The 25746-nt window shown below is 44.4% G+C and overlaps 2 protein-coding genes across 10 annotated transcripts in view; one reads left to right on the forward strand and one right to left on the reverse strand.

Moving 5' to 3' along the window:
• Window positions 1-2524, reverse strand: part of TXNRD2 (thioredoxin reductase 2) — a 38493-nt gene extending 35969 nt beyond the window's left edge. For both annotated transcript variants that reach the window (XM_026686383.2, XM_026686384.2), the window contains exon 1: window positions 2428-2524. In XM_026686383.2, the coding sequence (XP_026542168.2) occupies window positions 2428-2500 (73 nt within the window). In that variant the 5' untranslated portion in view covers window positions 2501-2524. The remainder of the gene's footprint in view (window positions 1-2427) is intronic.
• Window positions 1-25741, forward strand: COMT (catechol-O-methyltransferase). Of its 8 annotated transcripts, none has more exons than XM_087942851.1 (6): window positions 11-155; window positions 3063-3208; window positions 15408-15696; window positions 18233-18426; window positions 20972-21103; window positions 22066-25741. In XM_087942851.1, the coding sequence occupies exons 2-6, from the start codon at window positions 3197-3199 to the stop codon at window positions 22243-22245; spliced, it is 807 nt and encodes a 268-aa protein (XP_087798977.1). In that variant the 5' UTR covers window positions 11-155; window positions 3063-3196; the 3' UTR covers window positions 22246-25741. The 8 variants fall into 8 exon arrangements, with proteins under 8 accessions (XP_087798979.1, XP_087798977.1, XP_087798980.1 ...); XM_087942854.1 differs by having other exon boundaries at window positions 3063-3097; XM_087942856.1 differs by lacking the exon at window positions 11-155 and adding an exon at window positions 1910-2033 and having other exon boundaries at window positions 3063-3097.
• The last annotated feature ends 5 nt before the right edge of the window (window positions 25742-25746 follow it).

Below are 25746 nucleotides of genomic sequence, written 5' to 3' on the forward strand. Positions count from 1 at the left end.
TTCTGGACAGCTGCCCGAATTGCTCAACAAACCGAAAATGTCTGACAAGAAATCAACAAGGGGAGAGTTTTGATCCGTCGAAACCCTGACAGGTCCTGCAGAGAGTTAGAAATCTCTCCTTTCGGACTACATTCCTTCAACCGGGAGAGGAAAAGGTAAGGAATCTTGCTGAAGCTTTAGGAGTCCAGATCCCACGTTAATCGGTTGATAGGAAGTAAGGCTAGAAGGGTTGATGTACAGCAGTGGCCTGCAAATTTTGGGGAACTTGGGAGAAAGGCTTTTCCACAAACCAGAGGGGACATCATGCTGCCCACATCCCACGGATAGGATTTGGCTTGTTTGCATGGACCAGTTTTTGGCATGCCATGAACCTGGGGGTTGGGGACCCCCGAACTAAAGCTACGAAGCATATCCTGCCCTGCTCGGAGTAGATCCTGTCCACAATCAACTTTGGCCCTATGCACTAGCCATGTGGATTCGGTAGATTATGCAGTTAGGAGGCCTTGTAGCTGTCTGGGCAGGCAAGATTGAGTTTAAAAAAAAACAGGAGCCGATAAAAGTCCCGAAAAGCTAAGAGAATGAATAACAGAACATGTCTGAAATAGGAATAGAATAATAACTTTATGGTCACTTTGAATGTACACTGATCGGCATACACTGAAGTAAAATTTCGTTGCATATAGCTCTCAAAGAGTCACCACCTCCAATATACACTAGGTAAACATGACTAAATAAATAAATACAAAATTATGCACATACCCACATAGCAATAGCACTTAGACTTATATACTGCTTCACCGTGCTTTACAATCCTCTCTAAGCGGTTTACAGAGTCAGCTTTTGCCCCCAACAATTTCAGTCCTCATTTTATCCACTTTGGAAGGATGGAAGGCTGAGTCAACCTCAAGCCTGTGAGAATTGAACTGCTGGCAACCGGCAGAGTTAGTCTGCAATACTGCATTCTAACAACTATGCACCATGGATAGAGGGATTGAAAACAGGCAGGCAGGCAGGCAGGCAGGCAGGCAGGCAGGCAGGCAGGCAGGCAGGCAGGAAGGAAGGAAGGAAGGAAGGAAGGAAGGAAGGAAGGAAGGAAGGGGAAAAGAAGAGCAATAGCAATAGCCCTTAGATTTATATACCACTTTATAGTGCTTTCTCTTAAGCGGTTTGCAGAGCCAGCCTCTTGGCCCCCAACAATCTGGCTCCTCATTTTACCGACCTCAGAAGAAAGGAAGGCTGAGTCAACCTTGAGCCTGGTGAGATTCGATCTGCCAAATTGCAGGCAGCTGGCAGTCAGCAGAAGTAGCCTGCAGTACTGCGCTCTAACCACTGTGCCACCATGGCTCATATATAATGGGGTTGTTTTCCCCAGCTCGAAAACTTTTCGCTTGCGTTATGGTTCCTTGGTGTCTGGCTGGTGACCAATTCGACAACATGTCAAAATAAATAAATACAAAATTATGTAAGGTAAAGGTTCCCCTCGCACATCCGTGGTAGTCTTTTCCGGCTCTAGGGGGTGGAGCTCATCTCCGTTACAAAGCCGAAGAGCCAGCGCTGTCCGAAGACGCCTCCGTGGTCATGTGGCCGGCATGACTCAACGCCAAAGGCGCACGGAACGCCATTACCTTCCCACCAAAGGGGTCCCTATTTTTCTACTTGCATTTTTACATGCTTCTGAACTGCTAGGTTGGCAGAAGCTGGGACAAATAAACAGGAGCTCACTCCGTTACGCGGTGCTGGGGATTTGAACCTCCGTACAGCCAACCTTTCTGATCGACAAGCTCAGCTTCTTAGCCACGGAACCACCACATCCCTATGTTTGGTATATACCTCCATATATTATATGACACAGAAACAACAGCCTAGTTCAGAGGTATCCATGTACATGCCCAGAAAAAACCAGTCTTGCCAGTAACTGGAACTGCCCAAAGTGCATGAAACAAGAACTTCCAGTTGTCCCCACTGGGGTAATCAGCCTGTATTTTCCCTGAAGCCAGTACTGCAAAGCATGAGGCGGCCTTTTTGGAGTCGAGGTCAGTTTTGGCAACTTTTGGCAACTTTTAAGCAAGCAAACAAGCAAACAACACCCCCAAAGGCAGAAGAACAGAATAAGGGCTGAGCATGCTTTTTGCAACTTGGGGCTGCGGATTGCAATGCCCATCTCCCACAGGCAGGCGTGCTCCCGCAGCCCCAGAGGGCCAAGGGGCACCCCAAGAATCCACCCCACTTCGACTTCATGGGCTCCATTGCAAAGCAACAGGTGTAGCCCCGCCAGGCAAAGCTCGACCTGTTGAACGTCTGCCTGTGCAAGCACAAGGCGCCTTCTGCTAGCTCTGCTGGGAATATGGGACCCCCTCCCCCTCAAAGCCTCCTCCCCCTCCCAACTCAAAGAATCCCCCTCCCCCATTTTTGGGGAGGCGACTCTACCTGCCGAAAGAGCCCGCGCCGTACAACGGAGCCAGGGCTCAACCCGGAAGCGCCCTCCCCAGAGCGCCGCCATGTTGTACGGCAGCTTCGCCTAGCCTCGGGGGCCCTCGAAGGGCGAGCAACTGCTTTTTAGAAAGGCGGCTTAAAAAAGTGCCTGACGACTCCTCCCCGGCGCCTGAGAGGTGGACTGCCTTTTCCTCCCGCGGAGAAAGAGAAGACGAGAAGGGGAGAGAAAGAGAGCTCTCGCCCTCCTCCTCGTGGCTGGAAGAGCAGAGCTTCCGGGCAAGGCAGGGCGAGATTAAAAAACAACAGGCACTTGGATAGACACCCATACCAGAGATTCTTCTTTTGACCTGCGAGGGTAGGGAGGGGGAGGAGCTTCTGGTGCCCGTGTGGCATTTGCCCCCTGCATCTCATTAATATGGGTACAGTACTAATATTTATTATATTTACGATATGCATATCTAATGTAATCAAAATCTTAGCAATATGGGTGCTAGATTCTTATTTATGAATGCTGATCTGATTTGATTCTTGCATTGTATTCTTTTTCTGTGGTTTTAATTTTGGACGTTGTGGCAGCCCTTGTGGGCTATTTTTAAAGATTTTTAAACTGTTTTTTTTTTTTAATACAGATTCATCTGGAAAGTCAAAATAGACACCCCTGCAAGTATGGATTTTCTCTCATTGTTTGCTGTCCATGTTATGGAAAAAGAGATCTGTTGAATGCTGGCCTGTTAAAAATACAGGAGATTTGGCAAATGCATAGATGGGGAGAGAGGCTAGTGGTTTTTTGTTTTTGTTTTCAAATGTTTACTGCATTTCTTAAAAGTTTGCTTGACAAGTATCACTATCCCAAAAGAGAAAAAAGTGTAGCAAGGAAGAATAAGTATCCTTCAAGGAAGTTGTTACAGTATTGTTACAAGAGGCTGTCACAGTATGCTGTTGTTTTGAAATACTGTGTTTTGCTTTTGCATGCTTGGTGCTTCATAAATATTTTAAAATCGGAAATCTGGGGCCTAGATAATAAACCATTCTAGAAATAATGTTGAAACAACATTCAGAAAGCAAAATGGACAATATTTTGTGGTGTGATTGGTACCTATAAGTATCAAAATAAAACATTTGGCTGGTGGTGAGATTCTAGAAAGAGTGCAGAAAAGAGCAACCAGGATGATTAGGGGACTGGAGGCTAAAAGTTTGAAGAACGGTTGCAGGAACTGGGCCTGGCTAGTCTAGTGAAGAGAAGGACCAGGGGAGACAGGATAGCAGCCTTCCAGTATCTGAGGGGCTGCCCCAGAGAGGAGGAGGGGGTCAAGCTATTTCCCAAGGCACCCGAAGGCCAGACAAGGAATAATGGATGGAAACTGATCAAGGAGAGATTCAACCTGGAAATAAGGAGGAATTTTCTGACAGGGAGAGCAATCAATCAATGGAACAGCTTGGAGGTTGTGGGTATCAGTGTTGCAGAAAACCTCCATTCCAACCAATAACTCTGAGACAGGCATCTTCTCAAAAGTTCTTTTTTACTTGGATAGCAAATCAGCACAACCGGGGAATCCCAAATCTGAAAATTCCAGGCTTCCTTGCAATAAGTAAAAAGTACAAATCCAACCCACTAATACACCCATCATCACATCACGTGCCCCAGTCATCATCCACCCCAACTTGAGACGTCCCTTCACTTATGCGCAAAATAACATGACCTTGAATTAGAAAAAGAATGTTATTAGATCTAACTGCATACTCTCCAAAAAATCCCCCCCCCCTTTCCCAGCCTCAAAATGTGGCAACGTGGGAGCATCTGATCTCAATATGGCTTCCAAAGCTGACAGTGGGAGCTTCAACACTTGAGTTGTGGGTTAGACCAGATGACCTACAAGGTCCCTTCCAACTCGGTTAGTTTGTCACTTTTTTTTCAGTGCCATTGTAACTTCAAACGGCCACTAAATGAATTGTTGTAAATTGAGGACTACCTGTACAAGGTCTCCTACCTTAAGCTGGGGGTTTGGGCTAGAAGACCCTTCCCAGCCCTATAAGTCTATGTAAATCTGTTTGGATTACATGTTAAATCTGTTGGATCTGTTGAAATCTTCTGAAACAACCGATATTTGCAGCCTGAGATACTTGCTTTTCTCTGCTTCGTCCTCAAGCTAGCTCAGTGAGGGTGAATTGCTGTATGATTCCTGTTTACTGAGAAACATGGAGCAGCTTTTTCACATGTCAGCATTTAAAACTCTCCAAAGGGAGCCATAATTAGGTGTGCAGATGGCAAGTGCACCAATGACCTCCCCAGGGAAGAGATAATTATGTCCTCAGAATAGATCCCTTGATCTTGGGGGGAATAAAATACCTGATCCTCAGAAATAAGGCAGAGTAGAGAAAGGTTTGGTTGATCTGGAGCACAAGCCCACTGTGGAATTCCTAGGATCACGCAGACAAAAATATGAGCTGCAAAACTTTATATGACCCCTAGATGTCCATGGGCTTGTGCCCCTCTAGTATTGGTTTAGTGGATTTGTGGCTTATTTCTAGTAGTCCTAATATGGATCTCTGGAATGGCTCCATCTTAGATAGATTAACAGAGTTGGGACTTGGAAGGGACCTTGTAGGTCATCTAGTCCAACCCCCCACCCAAGCAGGAGACCCTACTACACCATTTCTGACAAATGGCAGTCCAAACTCTTCTTGAAAGCCTCCATGATGAAGCTCCCACAACTTCTGAAGGCAACTTCTATTCTATCAGTTGATTGTTCTCCCTGTCAGAAAATTCCTCCTTATTTCCAGGTTGAATCTCTCCTTGATCAGTTTCCATCCATTATTCCTTGTCTGGCCTTCAGGCGCTTTGGAAAATAGCTTGACCCCTTCCTCTCTGTGGCAGCCCCTCAAATATTGGAAGACTGCTATCATGTCTCCCCTGGTCCTTCTCTTCCCTAGACTAGCCAGGCCCAGTTCCTGCAACCGTTCATCGTATGTTTTAGCCTCCAGTCTCCTGATCATCCTAGTTGCTCTTCTCCGCACTCTTTCTAAAGTCTCAACATATTTTTATAGTGTGGTGACCAAAATTGGATGCAGTACTCTTGGTGTGGTCTTACTAAAGCTTTATAGAGGGTATTAGTACCTCACTTGATCTTGATTGTATCCCTCTGTTAATGCAACTTAGGGTTGTGTTGGCGTTTTTGGCTTCCGCTGCACACTGCTGGCTCTTTCCTTAGTTTTGGAGAGTTCTCTAGTAATCTAGCAAGGAGATCTGGGGATCTGCAGATAAGCTGTTCCAAAGGAAGGGGTCCACCTTAGAGAAGGACCCTTTTGGGGAGATTTCTTCTGAGATCCTGTGGGATGTTGCAATGACGAGGCAGTCAAGTTGTTTGATCATGAACAACTGAACCATGATGATCTTTATTGGAGTCTAGTCTTGCATTTATACACATTTTTAGTTATCCTCCATCACTGGTTAACTTTGGTTACTGCTTAACTTTCATTACTGTTTAGCACAGTAATTAATTATCTCTAGTTAAAGTCTAACATATGTTTGCTTCCTCTCTCTAATCCTCCTTTAGATTAGTGACTTTGTTTGCCTGAGTTGTATTTGCTTGGAAACATTCTTTATCTGAGGTTTGCCATCCGAGATTGGAACATTCCTGCAATTACAACTCTACAGTGGGAAATAGAAGGATGCTTTTGGAAGCATGCAATCTATCACAAGAGCATGACTCCAAACTCTGGTATGGCGTTTGCGGTCAGTTTAACCTTGCTTTCTTGTCTTGCTTTCAAAATCCCTATTCTGCTGCAGAGCCCTGTTAATAATGTTAATTATTATTTTCCTTTCTGCAGAACTAGTCCCGCCTCTTATGACAATGGCACTGACTGTGAGAGAAAGGGTGAAAACATAAACAGCCTGTAGCATTTTCTCAAGAAATCCAACAGGTTTTGGGAATATCAGAGACTTAAATTGTGTGTGTTTCTTCATGGGTGCACTGGATGTTCCCGAGCTACGGAGGTGTATTGTGGTGTAGAGCTGAGCATTCAACATTGTTAGACCCTCCAGGTTCATGCTGCCTTTGTGAATTAAGCAAGGCCCTAGTCCCTATGAATGTGCTTGGAAAAATTAAAAAAAAGCATTGCGTTCACATCTCCAGGTGTGTGCACTTCAAATCCCAGAATTCCACAACCTGCTGAGCCATGGGTGAGGGGTAATTCTAGGACTAGAAGTCCATTTAGATTGATTGATCAGAGAAAATCAATCAATCAGAGAGCCAGTTTGGTCTAGTGATTAAGGCACCAGGTTAGAAACCTGGTGATGATAACTTAGCCTGGGTGACTTCTGGCTAATCACCAGGAGATGGTGAGTTCTAGTCCAGCCTTAGGCACGAAAACCAGATTTTGGGGCAATCAATACTGTAAGTTCTAGTTCTTCCTTAGGCATGAAAACCATCTGGGTGACTTTAGGGCAATCACCAGAAGACTCTGAGTTCTAGTCCTGCCTTAGGCATGAAAACCATCTGGGTGACTTTGGGACAATTACCAGGAGATTGTGAGTTCTAGTCCCACCTGAAAGCGGCTGGGTGATTTTGGGCCAATCACTAGGAGATGGTGAGTCCTGCCTTAGGCACAAAAAAACTGTGACACCCCCTCTCTCTCTTAGCCCAAACTTAACTTACAGGGCGGTGGTTGTGGTGAAAATAGGAGGCGGCAAGCATTTTAGATACATTCACCGCATTGAATTAATTAACATGCCATAAAGGCAGGATAATAAATCACTAGATACACCTCACAGCACCTGTGCTTTGAGGCCTCCAGTCAGCCCAGAGCTGTAGTTAAAGCACACCTGACCGAGCCCTGTAACCAAGGAACCAGCTCCCTGTCGGAAGAGACTGCTGCTAGCCGAGCGAGCGAGCGAGCGAGCGGGCGTGCTGCCATTGGAGGTCACCCTAAGAAACGGGTAGCGGTACCAAGCTGAGGAGGGGAGGACGGATCCGGGAGAGGAGGAGGAGGAGGAAGAGGAGGAGGAAGGGGCAAAGCTTGGAACACTTCCTTAACCCAACCACCCACCCACCCACACGCCTCGCCTCCCAGGGATGTGATCCATCGTAGCCACAAGACAAAACCCCCGTTCCTCCTCCTCCTCGCTTAGTCAACCGGGAAGGATTCGCATTTCCACCGAGACACGAGACACGGTTCATCCTCCTCTCCTCATCCTTGCTGGAAAGGTATCCATTCCTGATTTTTCCCCCCCTCCTCTTCTGTAGCTCTCAAGCCTGAGGCAGGGAGGGAGGGGGGTTTCTCCATTGCAGTTGTGTGTCTATGTGCTTTGCAACACACACACACAACCCGTATATCTCAGCGGCGAAGAAAAGAAAGGCAGGCTTTGTCTGTCCTTCCTGCCCTGTTTATCACCCCGTGGAGAGAGAGAGAGAGAGAACTTGAGGAATTAGAGGGGAAGCAGATTTCACAATAGCAGATCCGGGAAAGGAAGAGGAGTTTGCGGGGAGGGGGGCAGTTTAGAGGCAGAAATGCCACCCAAAACTGCCTCTTAAGTCATGAACACTGTGAGAGCTGCAATCTGGTGCACAGAAACGGGAAGCGTTTGGCCCAAGAAAGAACAGAAGGTGTCCAGTTGCTTGGATGTTGATGGAGACTTTAAAAACAGCTGATTGGGTCAAGGTTGGGGACCTCATCCTTTGGGGGGGGGGGGGAGAAAACCCTCCTCTTGTGCTTTCTCTCTTTCTCCTCTCTCTTTTTGAAAGACAAAGCAGGAGACAAATCTCTGGTGGTGTCCTGAAGGCACCCGTGGAATGGCGTGGCCTCGGTCCTTGGCAAAGGGCTCCTTGGCATGGCTTGAACTCTTGGTTGATCTTGAAATGGTTTTAATCTCTCCAGTTCCCTGTCCCCCTTTCTGGAGTTTCTGTTCTGGAAATAACGTTGCATCCTTTTCAATGGTTTGCGTCGGATCTGTTTGTTTAAAAGATGATGGTTACATAAATTGCACATTAGCCTTCTGATTTATTTATTTATTTATTATTATTATTTTTGGAAGGGAAGGAAGGATTTGCTTAAAAGAATAGGAAAGAAGGAAGGGTTATTTGAAGGGAATGGAAGGGTATATAGGAAGAAAAGGAAGGAAGGAAGGAAGAAAAGGAAGGAAGGAAGGAAAAGGAAGGAAGGAAGGGAGAGAGAGAGAGAGAGTGGGAAAGAGAGAGAGAAAGGAATTACATTTTAATTGGTGCACATTTGCAAATATCGACTTTCTGATAATCTTTAGCAAGGCAACACTCTGCAGGAGAAAAAAAAATCAAATTAATTTTGCAAAGTTTTCTGCATTAAAAGAAAAGCCAGGAGTCTCATTGTGAACTTTGGGCAGAATTTGTCAGAATTTGCTGAGACAGCAACCGTCTATTTGTTTAGTCTATTTGTTTAGTTTGTTTAGTCAGAGAGAAAAAAAAAAAAAAACTTTTCTGAAACACTGGAACCCTTACATGGAATTTGCTGGAAGAAGACAAAAGAGATACGATGATTTATCGATTGGAAGGTTTTAAAAGATTAAGGGAAGGGCTAAAAACTGCATATAAGATTGAAATTATCTGTTGAAGAAAAAAATCTGAAATCCTATTTCATAAGTTTAGTTTTTTTCCTTTTTTTCTTGAATATTTTCAAAAAAGAGAGAAAAACAAATCCAATCCATGCGAACCAAGATTGCACTTGATTGTAAAGTTTTTCTAGTGACGAGTAGTTTTTCAGTTTCATTGTACACATGTTGTGCATTGACAATAAACGTTTGATTGATGGATAGGAACATCCCTTGAGTGAGATCAAGAATCTAGTCCTCATATTCTGTTCCATGACTACAGGTAGTCCCCAATTTACAACAAGTTCGTTTAGTGACCATTCAAAGTTACAACGGAACTGAAAAAAAGTAACTTATGGCCGTTTTTGACACCTCTCACCTCTGTTGTAGCATCCCCATGGTCACATGATCAAAATTCAGATGCTTGGCAACTGATTCATACTTACGACGGTTGCAGTGTTCCGGGGTCATGCGATCCCCTTTTGCGACCTTCTGGCAAGCAAAGTGAATGGGGAAGCCAGATTCACTTAACAACCATGTGCCTAGCTGAATAACTACAGTGATTCACTTAGCAATTGTGGCAAGAAAGGTTGTAAAATGGGGCAAAGCTTACTTAATAGCTTAAGAAGGTATCTTAATATCATCTCCTCCTCCTCCCCCTTCCCTTCCTTCCTTCTTTCTCCTTCGCCTCTTCCTTCTCTTCCCTTTCCCCTTTCCTTCCCTTTCCTCCTCCTCCTTCCTTTCCCCTCCGTCGCTCCCTCCCTCCTCCTCCTCCCTTTCCCCTTCCTTCTTTCTCCTTCGCCTCTTCCTCCTCCTCTTCCTCTTCCCCCTTCTCTGTCCCTCCCTGCTCCTCCCTTTCCCCTTCCTTCCTTCTTCTTTCTCATTTGCCTCTTCCTCCTCTTCCCTTTCCCCTTTCCTTCCCTCCTCCTCCTCTTCCCCTTCCTCCCTTCTCTGTCTCTCCCTCCCTCCTCCTCCTCCTCCTTTTCCCCTTTCTTTCTCTTTCCTTCCTCCCTCCCTCCCTCCTCCTCCTTTTCCTCTTCTTTCTTTATTTCCTTCCTTTCTTCCTTCCTCCTCCTCCTTTTCCCCTTTCTTTCTTTCTTTCCTTCCTCCTCCCTCCCTCCTCCTCCTTTTCCTCTTCTTTATTTCCTTCCTTCCTTCCTTCCTTCCTTCCTTCCTTCCTTCCTTCCTTCCTTCCTTCCTTCCTTCCTTCCTCCTCCTCCTCCTCCTCCTCCTCCTCCTCCTCCTCCTCCTCCTCCTCCTCCTCCTCTTCTTTCTTTATTTCCTTCCTTCCTTCCTTCTTCCCTCCCTCCCTCCCCTCCTCCTCCTTTTCCTCTTCTTTCTTTATTTCCTTCCTTCCTCCTCCTCCTCCTCCTCCTCCTCCTCCTCCTCCTCCTCCTCCTCCTCCTCCTCCTCCTCCTCCTCCTCCTCCTCCTTTTCCTCTTCTTTCTTTATTTCCTTCCTTCCTTCTCCTCCTCCTCCTCCTTTTCCTCTTTCTTTATTTTCTTCCTTCCTCCCTCCCTCCCCTCCTCCTCCTCCTCCTCCTCCTCCTCCTCCTCCTCCTCCTCCTCCTCCTCCTCCCTTCTGAACTTTCTTTTACTATCTCGCTGATAAGAAATTATCTGGATCATAAAGCATTTCCCTCCTTTTTTTGGCCACTTCAGCACTCAAAATTGGGGCCCCAGCTGTGCATCTCCAGGGGGAGAGGGGAGAAGGCGAATCCTCACTCCAACCTCGACTACGCCAGAAGCAGCTGCTGGCAAGAGCTTCGTCCAAAAACAACAACAGAGTAATCTCAGTTAGGGGAAAACAGCAGGACTGGCACACAAGGGAAGGAGATTGAGCTAGAGAAGAGCAAAGCTTAGCAACTCAGAGTGGAGAACTCCAAAACCAGCCAGAGCTAAGTCCCAGGGGCACACAAATACAGGTAGACCTCACCTGACAACCTTTTGTTTAGTGACCAAAGTTGCGGCAAGGAGAAAAGTGACTTATGGCCGTTTTTCACACCTGGGACCGTTGTAGCCTCTCCATGCTCACAAGGTCTAGTTCTCAACCTTTTCTTCACACGGAAACCCCTTTAAATGAAGAAAGGTTGCTGGAACTGGGCCTGGCTAGTCTAGGGAAGAGAAGGACCAGGGGAGACAGGAGAGCGGCCTTCCAATATTTGAGGGGCTGCCCCAGAGAGGAGGAAGGGGGTCAAGCTATTTTCCAAAATCCCCGAAGGTCAGACAAGGAATAATGGATGGAAACTGACCAAGGAGAGATTCAACCTGGAAATAAGAAGGAATTTCCTGACAGTGAGAACAATCCACCCATGGACACAGAAGTTGCCTTCAGAAGTTGTGGGAGCTTCTTCACTTGAGACCTTCAAGAAGAGACTGGACTGCCATCTGTCAGAAATGGTGTAGGGACTCCTGTTTGGATGGGGGGGATTGGACTAGATGACCTACAAGGTCCCTTCCAACTCTGTTATTCTGAATCTATCTAAGATTATCAAAAGGCTGGGGGCTAAAACATACGATGATGAACGGTTGCAGGAACTGGGCCTGGCTAGTCTAGGGAAGAGAAGGACCAGGGGAGACAGGAGAGCAGCCTTCCAATATTTGAGGGTCTGCCACAGAGAGGAGGAAGGGGGTCAAGCTATTCTCCAAAGCAACTGAAGGCCAGATAAGGAATAATGGATGGAAACTGATCAAGGAGAGATTCAACCTGGAAATAAGGAGAAACTTTCTGACAGTGAAAACAATCAACCCATGGAACAGAAGTTGCCTTCAGAAGTTGTGGAAGCTTCTTCACTGGAAGCTTTCAAGAAGAGACTGGACTGCCATTTGTCAGAAATGGGGTAGGGTCTCCTGCTTAGGCGAGGGGGGGGGAGGGTTGGACTAGATGACCTACAAGGTCCCTTCCAACTCTGTTAATCTCTCTTTTAAGGTCAAAAATTCAGGTGCTTGGCAACCGGCTCGCATTTGTGACGGTTGCCGTGTCCCAGGGTGTGTATGTGTGTGTGTGTGTGTGTGTGTGTGTGTGATGCTTTTGTGGCTTTCTGAAAAACAGAAAGTCCACGGTTCACTTCACAACCATGTAATTCCCTGGAGTGATTCCCTTAAACAGCGGTGGCCAGGAAAGTTGTACAACGGGGCAAACTCATTTAATCCCTGTCTTGTTGAATAACAGAAATGTTGAGCGCAATTGCAGTTGGAAGTAGAGGACTACCTGGTATAGATTCTCCCCCCCCCCCCAAAAAAAGGGGGTGGATGTTGATAAGGCTGAACCTTAAATGGCAATTCCACCAAAACGCCTAGGAAAATCTAGCAAGGGCAGTTTGGTTTCTGGGTATAAAAGTCAGCTCTTGATAGCAGTCTAGTTGATAAGTAAAAGGAGTGGTATGTACTAAGAACAACCTTATGCGTTCGATATTTTAATCTTTAAATGACCCGACTCAGCACTCTTAACTCTTGCAAGTTTCTCAAAGTAGGGTGTAACTCTAGATTTATTTATTTTTTAAACCCTGGTTTTTATTTAGTGCAGAGGTCTCCAAACTTGGCAACTTGTAAGACTTGTGGATTTCAACTCCCAGAATTCCTCAGCCACCTATGTTGGAAGTCCTCAAGTTTTAAAATTGCCAAATTTGGGGACCCCTGGCTTGCTTCGACGTATTAACTGGAGGAGATCCTAATGCTCTGTGGTGTGTGGTACTCTCTGAACTTGGTTGTTTTCTTGCAGATGTTTCATTACCAATGTAGGTAACATCATCAGTGCTAGAGGGGAGTCATGTTTGCAGAGTGAAAGAGGAGGGGAGAAGGAGGAGGATTGTAGGAGCCTTGGTGCTCTTTGAATTTGGCTATTTTCTTGCAGACGTTTCATTACCCAACTAGGTAACATCATCAGTGCTGTAAGGGAGTGGGATTTGAGGAGGAAGAGGAGGAGGGGGGGTGGAGGACGACACAATGACTCTGGGGTCCTCAGTCGATCAATCAATTAATTTTTATTACAGTCACAGACCAGCATTGAGGTCCTTGGTGCTCTCTGGCTTGGCTGTTTTCTTGCAGACATTTCATTACCTAACTAGGTAACCTCATCAGTGCTAGAAGGAGTGAAGCTTGCTTTCTGCTTATACCCCAATACAACACCCCAAATCAAGGAATCACCCATTCAAGTAAATAACCGCTTAATCAAGAAACCACCAAGAACATCCCACCAACCCTGACAGGGCAATATAAATAGAGCGGCAAACCCTGCTCCCTTCTAGTACTGATGACATTACCTAGTTTGGTAATGAAATGTCTGCAACCGAGGGCCGTCGTTGCAGCCTTATCTGGTGGAGAAATGGAATTAACTTCCAGAAATGGAGACCCACTCGGATGACGTGGTCCTTGCGGCTTCTGCCAACGTGGCATGAGGAAACTCAACCTCCATGGAAGGACCTGAATAAAGAGATGGGTGAACAAATGCCCGCTGTGTTGCAAGGCCAGGTCTCCATAGCAACTTTTAATTCTATTCTGGATTAAAAATGTGCTCTGCATAATAGCATGAATTTTAATGAGATGGGGTAGAAATGTGCTGGCTAGATTCTTTTTCCACCCTGCATCTAGCCAGGCATAATCTTACGCCAAGCAACCAAGAGGAACAGAAATACACTTAAAATGTCCACCATGGTGGATTTCCTGATCTACGCAAACTTGCGTTTAAAATGTGATGAGTTTGGATTTCAAGCATTTGGGGGTAGAAATTTGGGCAAACGACCGGCCCACAAGGATTTGCAAAAGTGCAGCTATCTTAAGGACTAAAAGTGTGTTCTGTTCTTATGTTAGCTTTTTCCTTTTTTTTTTTTTCTCCTTTGGGGTTTAGTTCACATGCTTGCAAAAAGTTGTTAGGAAGGAAGGAAGGAGGGAAGGAAGGAAGGAAGGAAAGAAAGAAAAAGAAAGAAAGAAGAAAGAAAGAAAGAAGAAAGAAAAAGAAAGAAAGAAAAAGAAAGAAAGAAAGAAAGAAAGAAAGAAAGAAAGAAAGAAAGAAAGAAAGAAAGAAAGAAAGAAGGAAGGAAGGTAAGTAGGTAGATTTTTTAAATTGGCCATCCATAAACACATAGAGATGAACCACATTTACACACCATTCAAAAGAGGCAATTAAAAAAAATGAGCAGGAAAAGAATGAGCACAAAACCAGAACACACCCTCTTCAATACCCAACACACAGATAAGCAGGGATTAACAGTAGACAAACCATCGAGCAGAAATTAATAACCCAATAAAGGAAATATCAAGGAGAAACTCCCCCACCACCAAACACACACATTGGCAGTGCAAGCCACTCTATATAAACAGGGAACAAAGCCCACACTCCTTCGCACTCATGATGCTACCTTGTCAGGTAGTGAAAGGTCTGCAAACAAACAACCAATGTCAAAGAGAACCAAGAGCTTCATAATACTTTGCTTCCAGGTGCTCCCACTTTCTGAGACTTGGAGAAAAATGGGAGTTGATGAACAGAAAACACATATTAATTTACAATCTTCTCATAGTTATCATTTTAAAGCCTTAGTATTAAAACCTTTAATACTGCATCCAGTTTTGGTCACCACGTTACAAAAAAAAAAGATGTGGAGACTTTGGAAAAAGTGCCAAGAAGAGCAATTAAGAGGATTAAAGGCCTGGAGGCTAAAACAAAGGAAGAACGGGTTGCAGGATTTGGGTTGGGCTAGTCTAGAGAAAAGAAGGACTAGAGAAAAACATGATAGCAGCATTCCAGTATTTGAAGGGCTGCCACGAAGAAAAGGGGGTCAAATTATTCTCCCAAAGCATTAAAAGGCAAGAGAAGAAACAATGGATGGAAACTAACCAAGGAGAGAAGCAAGCTGGAACTAAGGAGAAAGTTCCTAAAAGCGTGGACAATGAACCAGCTTGCCTTCAGATGTTGTGGGCGCTTCTGGAGGTTTTTAAGAAGAGATTGGACAACCATGTGTCTGAAATGGTATAGGATCTCCTACCTGAGCAGGGGGCTGGACTAGATGACCTCCAAGGTGCCTTCCAACTCTGTTATTAATTCCCTCCTTCCAGCTCTATTCTGATTGTGGTTCTAACTAGCCTCAGTCAGGTAGAACTATCCAGCTTTTGTATAGCGGCTTTGTGATGTTAGATCACTGCTGTTGTTCAGTTTGGGGAATGATCTTTTCCAAGGCCACCTGGAAATGCAAATCCTGTGTACATTGTGTGCACACAGAACATTGTGTGCTGTCAAACTGTAGGCGGGAAAACCTCTCAAGTGACTCTTTGAGAGTTTAAGGTCCCTCTTCCTTCATCCCTGCTTAGCAGATGCTCTTCCTTAAAAGCCGTACAAGCAAAGGATTTCCGTCTCTCCGCCACCTTAAGGGATCCTCTGCTTTTATCTCTCTCTCTCTCTCTCAATTTTGCTCTCGTTCCAGATGTTGGAAAATTGGATTTTGACCATCCTCGTTTCCTTAGGCGTTGGCTCGGTTCTCTTTTTGGTGGCCACGATTATGCTGGTCAAGCATAACGTCCACGCCAAAATCTTCTGGAACGAACTGGTTTTAGAGAAGATCACCAACTTCGTCATGGATCAAAGCAAGGAGCAGAGGATTTTAAATTCGGTGTCGTACAATGCCGTCAAGGGGGATCCGGAGAGCGTGCTGAATTGCATCGATAAGTATTGTGGCCAGTACGAGTGGGCCATGAACGTTGGAGACGAGAAAGGTAAACTCACATTTTGCCTTCTTTTTAAGAGGTTTTTTTTAAAAAAAAAGACAGAGCAGAATGAAATATTCCTGGCTAAGAACATGAGGCTCTGTTTTAGATTAGCCTTCTATTTAACAAGCTGCTTTCTCTTTTGAACTAGTTAAAAAGAGAAATAGAAATAGGTAGTTCTGTAGTCAAGAAAGCTGTTCAAATCAGTGGTGTGTGTGTGTACACACAAACACATACAAACACATGGGTATAGTTCAGGGCAGGGATGGGATTCAAATTTTTTAATAACCGGTTCTGTTGGCATGGCTTAGTTGGTGGGCATGGCTTGGTGGTCATGTTATTGGCTGGGCGTGGCCAACTCAAAATCACTCACATCGAGGCACGCATCTCCTCGCCTGGCCTCTCATGAATGTGGGGGTGCTGCAACAGTCGTAAGTGTGAAACATGGTCATAAGTCACTTTTTTCAGTGCCATTGTAACTTTGAATGGTCACTCCACACAAGCAAAGTACCAGCAAAGGAGGGGGAAAAAACTCCAGAGAAGTTCCTGAGACAAGAAGTCTATTCCTGCCAAGAATGTAATCAGGGTTAAAGGAGAGGCAGTTTCTGTAAGCAACACCAGAATGTTTCCTTCCTGCCTTCCTTACAGGATTAGGCCAGGAATTTCTTCTAACAACCGGTTCTCCGAACTGCTTAGAATGCTAACAACCGGTTCTAGTGAATAGGTGCGGACTGGTAGAATCCCATCCCTGGTTCAGGGGTCTGTAACCTTAAACCCTCCAAGAGCCATTTGGACCTGTTTTCCCACAGAAAACACTGGGAGCCACAAAACCTGGGTGGGCGTGGCCAACTCAACATCACTCCCACCCAGCCACATGACACACATACACCCGCCACGCCTACCCAGGTTTTGTGGCTCCCGGTGTTTTCTGTGGGAAATGGGTGTCTCCCTCCCTCCCTCTCATTTCTGTTTCTTTGTATTTACCTTCTCAGGCCAGGCAAGGAGTGACTAGGAGGGGAGGGGAGGGCGAGGGGAGGGGCCAGCCAGTTTGGATTAAACCTTGAAGCTCTGTGTGGCCTTTGTACTTCAATTGTTGTTGTTTTTTTCCCAGTTAATTTGGCACTTTAGTTGTTGGCAGCAGTTCAAAGGGTGTTTATCTCGAGGGACTGTTTGGGCTGGGAATGAACATAATTCCCAGCGTTGAAATAAAATAAGAGCTATTTTGACTCAGGAAGCCTTGGTCAGGACACATGTCACTTTTTTCAGTGCCGTTGTAAGTTCGAACCATCCCTAAGTGGACGGTTGCAAGTCAAGGACTACTCTATACTTATGAATATTTTGAAGTTTTCATTTCATTTCATTCCACCTGCCTTTTTCTTGATTCCATATTCACCATTCTCTTATTCGCAGTGCTTGTGAATATTTTGGAGGCAAACATAAGCAGGATATTAATAGCAGGAATAACACTTGGGTGTTTGTCTTTCATACTAAAGAGGAATTAAATCGGCAAACAGCAGCTCTGGCGGTGGTCGAGGAGGAAATCTCTATTTCATTTGCAAAATTGAGAATTATCTGGATGTTGGCTTCTTTGGATTTTAGCATTTATGATCTAGCACCAAGAACAATTGTGGATTAAAAATGCTGGCTGGGGAATTTTGAGAGTTGAAGCCCACACATCTTAAAATAGCTAAGACTGGGAAACAATCTGGATGCTACAAGACTCCAGATTTTTTGACACCCCGGGGCCAGAATTTGTGAAACTTAGCATCTTTAAGAAGTGTGGAATTCAACTTCCAAAATTCCCCATCCAGCATGCTGGGAGTGGAAGTCCACAAATGCTGGCTGAGGAATTCTGGGAGTCGAAGTCCATGCATCTTAAAATGGCTAAAATTGGGAAACACTAATTTGGATGCTTATTAAAGTATGATGAGATTCCTGATTTTTTTTTTGACACCCGTTGTTTTTTTTTGAGGGGTGGGGACACACCAGTGTTTCTAAAACTTAGCATCTTTAACACATGTGGAGTTCAACTTCCAAAATTCCCCTCCAGCATGCTTGGGAGTTGAAATCCACGAATCCTGGCTGAGGAATTCTGGGAGTGGAAGTCCACGCATCTCAGTATTGCCAAGTTTTGAGAACACAACTCTTCCTAACAAGGTCTTCACTGAGCAAAAGAAATGTCGCACGTTGAGAGATTCTGAAATCCACCTGAAATCTTCCAAGTCCATTTGCTCATTTAGCGTAATGGCGAATTGTTCTTCCTTTGTATGGATTTTTAATCCCACTTTCCCTATGAATCTCCCTACCGTTTAGGACAGGGTGTCCAACCTTGGCAACTTTAAGACTTGTGGACTTCAACTCCCAGAATTCCTCAGCCAGCTTTGCTGGCTGAGGAATTCTGGGAGTTGAAGTCCACAAGTCTTAAAGTTGCCAAGGTTGGACACTCCTGGTTTAGGATATGAAGAGGCTCCCAAGGGATCAACGAACACCTAGTGACTTAATTGAACTACAAAAAAATATTCACAATTATTTTTGTCCTCCCTAGGAATAATTCTAGACAAAACGGTTGAGGAAGCCGAGCCGACTGTCGCTCTGGAGATGGGAACCTACTGTGGTTATTCAGCGATCAGGATTGCTCGCCTTTTGAGACCCAATGCTCGCCTCCTCAGCATCGAAATGAACTCCGAGTTTATACCCATCGCAAAAGAGATCATTGAAATTGCGGGACTCAGCGATAAGGTCTGGATGATACCCGTGTCATGTTCTTCCCAGCAAGATGGAAGAGAAGGGTTTCGTTGGTTGATGTGCCCAATTTATCCCAAAGGTGCTTTTTTTTTCCAAGAGGCAACTGGACTTTCTTGGAAGACGTTTCTCTTCTCACCCAAGAAGCTTCTTCAGTTCTGACTGGATGGTGGGGAATGGAAGGATCGATACTCCTTGCAGGCAGCTGGTCATTTTTTAGACTAGACTAGAATTCTTTTATTGGCCAAGGGTGATTGGACACACAAGGAATTTGTCTTGGTGCGAATGCTCTCAGTGTACATAAAAGAAAAGATACATTCGTCAAGAATCATCAGGTGCAACACTTAAGGATAATCATAGGGTACAATTAGCAATCAAGTCATACTAGGAAACAGTAAAAATTGTTAGGATACAAGCGACAAAGTTAGTCATACAGTTATAAGTGGGAGGAGATGGGTGAAAGGAAGGATGGGAGGATTAATAGTACTAGTGATAGTAGTGCAGACTTTGTAAATAGCTGGACAGGGTTGAGGGAATTATTTGTTTACAGACTGACGGCGTTTAGGAAAAAAACTGTCCTTGTGTTTAGTTGTTCTGGGGTGCAATGCTCTATAGCAGTGATCCCCAACCTTTTTGACGCCGCGGCCCGGTACCGGCATCAGCTGGGCGCCGCGGCCCAGTACCGGCATCAGCTGGGCGCCGCCATCTTTTTGATGAAAAAGTGCTTCGGTGAGCTTTCGGGAGAAAGCTCACCGGAAGCACGTTTCATCAAAAAGATGGCGGCATCTGCTCGGTGAGCTTTTCCAGGTAGAAATGGCTTTCTACCCGGAAAAGCTCACCGAGCAGCGCCGCCATCTTTTTGATGAAAATGTGCTTCGGTGAGCTTTCTACCCGAAAGCTCACCGAAGCACTTTTCATCCAAAAGATGGCGCGCCAGCAAGCCGCCCGGTAGGAGTTGTTCCGCGGACCGGTACCGGTCCGCGGACCGGTGGTTGGGGACCCCTGCTCTATAGCATTGTTTTGAGGGTAGGAGTTGAAACAATTTATGTCCAGGATGTGAGGGGACTATCTTTGCCTTCTTTTAGAGAGTGGTTGAGGCCACTTGGAGGTTTGTCTGTGTCCTCAGGGTCACCCGAGTAGTGCAAATGGGTATGGATCCTTCTTGGAACTGCTGAAAGGACCGTGTTGTAGCCTGGAGATAGACAATGTTGTATCCCTCCCCCTCCCTGGAGAGAGGGCTGTTCAATGTTGACATAAAGGCCTCTTGGGACGCCTCTTTCAAACCAGCAGTCTTCTCTGTCCAAAACGTGGACTTTGCTGTCTTCCAAAGAGCTGCCTTTGTCTTTTAAATGCAGAATGGACTCCTGAATCTTGTCCTGGTGGGTTTGTTGTCCTATGTCGCACCATGTGTTTATCTGATGACACAGGTAAACCTCCAGGTGGCCTCAACGACCCTCTAAAAGGAGACAAATGACCAGCTGTCTGCAAGGAATATAAATCCTTCCATTCCCCCACCATCTGGTCAGAGCTGAAGAAGCTTTTTGGATGAGAAGCAAAATGTCTTTTCCAAGAAAAACCAGACAGTCCAGTTGCCTCTTGAGAAAGCACCTTCGGGACAGCCATGACCTGGATGACTGTGAATCTCCGTAGACATGCCCAATTAATTTTCTTCATCCTTGCTTTTCCGTTTATTTAGTACTGATTCCAATCCAGGGACTGCACAAAAATGATGGTTGTTCTGAGACATCTGCAGGAGCCCGATATTTATAAATCACATGCAATCATTTAGAACACTCCATAATAAAAAAAAGAAATCACCAAGTTCTGATTATGTTGCCAAGTTCAGTTCTGCTGCCAGACAACACTGACGAAGCCTTTTGGAAACCAATTTGTATTTGTAAAAGAGAATATCTGTAGCCGAGGGTTGAAATGAAAGGGTCTTTGGTGTTCTCTGAGCTTGATGGTTTTCTTGCAGATGTTTCATGACCCAACTTGGTAATATCATCAGTGCTAGAAGGGAGTGGAGAGGAGGAGGAAGAGAAGAGCAGTAGGGCCATTGGTGCTTGGTGGTTTTCTTGCAGACATTTCACGACCCAACTAGGTAAAAACATCAGTGCTAGAAAGGAGAGACCAAGCCCAGTTCCCCCTAGCATTGATGATGCTACCTAGTTGGGTTGTGAAATGTCTGCAAAAGAAAACTACCAAGCTCAGAGAACACCAATGGCCCTACTGTCCCCCCTTCCTCTCCATTCCCTTCTAGCACTGATGATGTTAAGCTCAAGGACTCCTCGTTTTGTATTTGCCTTTTTCTCTCTAGGATGCTAGTCCTCATCATTAGCGACTTTAATTTCCCAGAATGCTATCTGGGCATTGGGAATAATTGTGGGAATAGCGCCCAGATTTACTTTCCCACCATATCAAGAAGCAAAAGAGCGAGGAGGAAAACTGAGACAGATCCCAGTCAAAGGATCATTTGGGGAAGTGGGGGGGTGCTTTGTGGGGTCAGCCTTTGCTCCAGTCAGTTCATTGCTCCTGCTTGTAGGTGACCATCATTGAAGGCCATTCGCAGGATGTTATCCCTCAGCTGAAGAAGAAATATGGGGTGGAAACCCTGGATTTTGTCTTTCTCGACCACTGGAAGGAGAGATACGCCCCAGACACTATTCTCCTTGAAGTAAGTTAATTTTATGTTTGGAAATCTTGAGGTGCTTTTCTGACCAGTTCTGGAAGAGCCAGTAGTGGGAATTTTGAGAACCGGTCAATCCCGCCTCTGACTGGCCCCGCCAACCCCATCTCTTCTCTGCCTCCCATTGAGTCCCAGCTGATCGGCTGGATCTTCTTTGGTTGTCCTGCACAGGAGAACGGCGCTGGAAAGCCGGTTAGTGGGATGGGGAAGGAATGGGGATCTTGCAGTAATCTTCCCCTGCCACGCCCACCAAGCCACGCCCACAGAACTGGTGGTAAAATTTTTTGAATCCCACCGCTGATTTGGTCATCTTTTTCTCTCCCCACCCGTCATGTACACATTTTGCATTTTTGCAGCCTTATGTTCTGACCCAAACCCTTGTCCAATAAAACAAACACGAACCAAAGCGAATAGAAACCTTTTAATGATTCTTTTCCCGGTTCAAACTAATTAACTTTGATAAGCACGAGCCTCACCAAAACTGTGCGAGGCTGCCAAGAATAACAGATAAGGTTGCCTAGAAATATTTTACAACACAAAAGTCTTCAAATACCAACTAAGATACTGCAATGTCTTCGAGGCTGGAGTTTCAAAATGTCTTTGCTTCCTGCAAAGAACGTCCGATTCACAGCTAGCTTTCTTGAAGGAGGGGCCATTACCTTGCAGCCTTACTCCCGAGTCGCCCGTGCTGTTGTACTTGCTCTTTCCTATGAGCAGCCCCGCGCGCACGCGCACAGGCTCCTCGGGAACCTCCTCATCGCTGCTGCCAGCCCCCACAATCTCTGAAGGCAGCAGTCCACTCCCTAATGCTCCTGGCCCCTCATCTGAGTCCTCGCTCTCCTCAGCCATCCGCACCTGCTGCCGGCTAACCACAACACTTTGTGACATTAGGGAAGTCTAGAAATTAGAGAAGTCTAATTTTTTTCCTCTTCCTTCTCTCCTCTTCCCAGGAATGTGGTCTCCTGCGCAAGGGCTCCATCCTTCTAGCCGACAATATCATCTTCCCAGGAGCTCCAGAATTCATTAAATACATTCGGAGTAACAGCCGCTACGAATGTACCAGCTACCCTACCTTTTTGGAATACATGAAGGTGGAGGATGCCATGGAAAAGGCTGTGTATATGGGATAAGAGGCAGGGAGGGAGCACTTACTAGAGTTCAACATGTACATGTGAGCCTTCGCAATTTAGTCCTTTAGTTTTGATTTTGCAAATGGGAGCTTTTTGCAAGCTTCAGAGCTGGTTGTAGACTAGGATTTAGGTACCCAGAGCCAAGACAACCCCAGAACCACTTCTTACACACCAGAGTTTCTCACTTTCATCAACTTTAAGATGGATGGGGATTAAAGACCACCCATCTTAAAGTTGCAGAACACTGCTTCGACAATCCCTTTCGTTATGGTTTCATATTGGTTTGAGCTGTCTTTTATTTCTTTTTTTTTTCCTACTTAAAATGATTTTAAAAGGCACTTTTCTTTGCTACCCCAAAGGAGAAGTCCGCCGACTTAATCTCTATTCTTGAGTTCTGCAAGGATTCTCCGATCTCCCCAGAAATGCTGAGTAGGGGGGCTAGGGGACAAGGCAAATTATCTTCTTGCCAAGAATTGGGTATTTTTTTGGTAAAATGTGGGACACAGGAAAAAAATCATTTTCACCTTTGCTGTGTTCCTCAAAGGCTGCTAGGACAATCCGTGGAAAGGCTAAAGTGATGTCTGCATAAACAGACCTCATAGCCGCAGTGATGCTGTGTTTAATTAATAAGTCCAACATTGCAGCCGGGGCTAAAATCCACATCCTGTCTCTTGGCCTTGTAATAAATGTGCTTCTTTTGTATGGTGGAACTTCCTTTTTCCCCTTGGAAAAGGATGAGAAAAAGCGTATACCCAGATAAGCAGGGATTAACACCAGACAAATGATCAAGCAGAAAACAATATCCTATTCAAGAAAGTACCGAGGAAAAAACTATACCCTGACCAACAATTATAGGGCAAGATACTATATATAAACAGAGAGTAAACTGCACATTCCCTTATACTGATGATATTATCTAGTCAGGTAATGCAAACAACCAAGCTCAGAGAGCATCAAGAACTCCATGCTGCAGCTCAGCCTGTGCATTCTAGGTGTTGTAGTCCTTCCTGTCTGGAGGGCCCTGGTTATTGGAAAACTGAACCTCTGCAACTATGGTTTCCTTTTTAGAGATTCAGCTATGATTGCTCAGTAATAGAATTTATTATATCCACCTCAAAGCGACATATATTCTCCACAACTGTCAGAATGTTCTTTTTGTAATTAATTGTTCAGATTTATACATAAAATAGGTAATTTCCTCCTCCGCCACTGCCAGGAACTAATTGTAACACTCGAGAAAGCATCGCTTTTTAAATTAATGCATTTCCATTTTATCCTTAGCTTCTCTAAATTATTGGAAATCTTTATTCTTTGCCCTCTTCTGCTCTCTTCCAATTTCCTTGCATCCAACTTTCCCTCCCCAAAATAAATTAGAGAGGCAGAATCTAACAAATAGTTAAAAAAAATAGCAAAAAAAAAAAAGGCTTAAGTGGTTAAGAATAGACCACAACTGAAATTTAAGCCTCAAATATTTTCAGAGACAAATTTTATCGATCCCGAAATGCTTTCCTTGCAAGAAAGTTGCCAGCATGTAACATTTAAATCTCCCAACCTCAGCAAGAATGTGCATTTTTTTCAGTTAATTCAGACCTTAAATAAACCTGGACAATCCTAATGAAGACTAATTAGCTAAATGAGAAATACTGACAGATCCCAGCAATTAAGTTGGTCTGCCAACATGGGAAGAAAAAAAAAAAGAGATTAGGATTACTCATTGATGTTTTTTTTTTCTCCTCCACTGTTTATTTAGGAGATATTTAATTTGGTTTAATAAAGTCCAGCAGAACCTTGTAAGAGTAAAGTAGGGATTTATTCGCAGTGGCTCATAAACACAAAGAGGAAGAATGCCAAACTGGGGACTCCCATTTTTGATAGAACAGAAATGGCATATTTCATATGAAATAAAATTGAGTCACAGCAAACCTTGCAGCTTGCTTGTTACAAATACGTTGATTAGGGGGTGAGATGTTAGATTGGTTTCCCACAATAAAGTGATCTTATTTAGACATAGTGAACAGACTTCTGTCATCATTCCACCCTCCAAGTGTTTGTTTTTTAAAAAAAATCTTGCAAGGAATTTGCATTCCACAAAATAAATTGTGAGCATCCAAATGCATTTGCAAATAGTAATTTGATTGTACTCCTGCAGCAGGTTCTTAAAGCCCACAAATATCAGCTCTTAATTTTAAGCCCCAGATTTTTCTCTCTTTTAAACAACCTCTTGGGAGAAGGAAAACACTTTTCCATTTTTTTTTCTTTTTTGCAAATTCACGTGGTACAATAGAGCCATCTTCTTAAAACCAAGAATTCAGCATCACCATTTCTGATTACCAGTTGCCATCTTAGATAGTTCGAAGAAAGAAAAGCAATTTTAGAGGAAATATCAGTCAAAAGGGACAGCCACACAATACTTGAATTATCCTCAGAGATGATAAGGGATGGAAAGAAGGGAGGAAAAGCAACAGAGTGGTAAAATTTAACAGGACAAAATAACAGCTTTTGCCAGAGCTTTAACCCATATAAGTTTGAAAACCAGTTTTAGGCCAAGTCAGAACAAATCACATTTCCAAACCATTTCCTTCTTGGTTTTAAAAGTTGTATCATCTCAGTCCTTTTTTGCACTGAACTTCAGGCCAGTCCTGCAATAAAATATCGTCCAATACAGAGGGAGAACTGGAGATCAGAATCAGCTTGCTCATACTAAGACATCAAAGGATGTAATGATATACAGGAAAGACCTCAAGAGACTGGACCAAGAGACACCACCTAAGAAACTGTCTGATAAGAGATTACATAGCCCACAGCTGTATAATGGAAGGAACAAGAGGCCCCCAAAAGAACCTTCCCTAGTTTCTTTGGTTGTATAGGAGGGATGGGGGGAGAACTGTAATTTCACACTTGCGAGATTCTGCTACTGTAGCTTTACAATAAAGCAGATTGAAATTATCTGGCTAGGTTTCCTGTCTGATCTACTTAGTAAGACTGATAGAGGGATTCCCATAAATTAGACTTAAACCAAGTGGCGAGCTAGATTCAGCTGGATATCTGAACCAACCACAGCCTAATGTCAGATGAACCGTTCAATATGCCTCCAATCCTCCCAGCTGCTGAGACCATGATGGGCTCCGAACCAAAAGATAATGAGAGCCATAAAAGGGAAAATTAAGAGAACGCTTAAATTCCACCCCTTGCTAAGGTAGCAGCATCATGGCCGTATTAGCACACTTGCAAAGAAAGCAGAAGGTATTTTTTGGATTTATATTTTAGAGAAAGTTGTAAATGATGATGTTAAAAGTAAAGAATATAAAACAGATTTATTTGATTAAAGCTAAAATATATATGTTGCTATTTCTGGTAACTCTTAATGGGCTTGGATTTAATGATGGGAGGTTTTAATAATTTGTTTATTGACGAGATATGTAAAGAAGAGATCCTTTGTAATTGTATCAAGGAAGGTGATGTTATTGAAATTGTTTGTATTTGTGTTGATAGTGAAGTCAT

This window comes from Notechis scutatus, chromosome 13, assembly GCF_049901735.1.
Source record: "Notechis scutatus isolate UNSWTSFEM ecotype Mainland chromosome 13, rNotScu1.2, whole genome shotgun sequence".
NCBI classification, from domain to species: Eukaryota; Metazoa; Chordata; class Lepidosauria; order Squamata; family Elapidae; genus Notechis; species Notechis scutatus.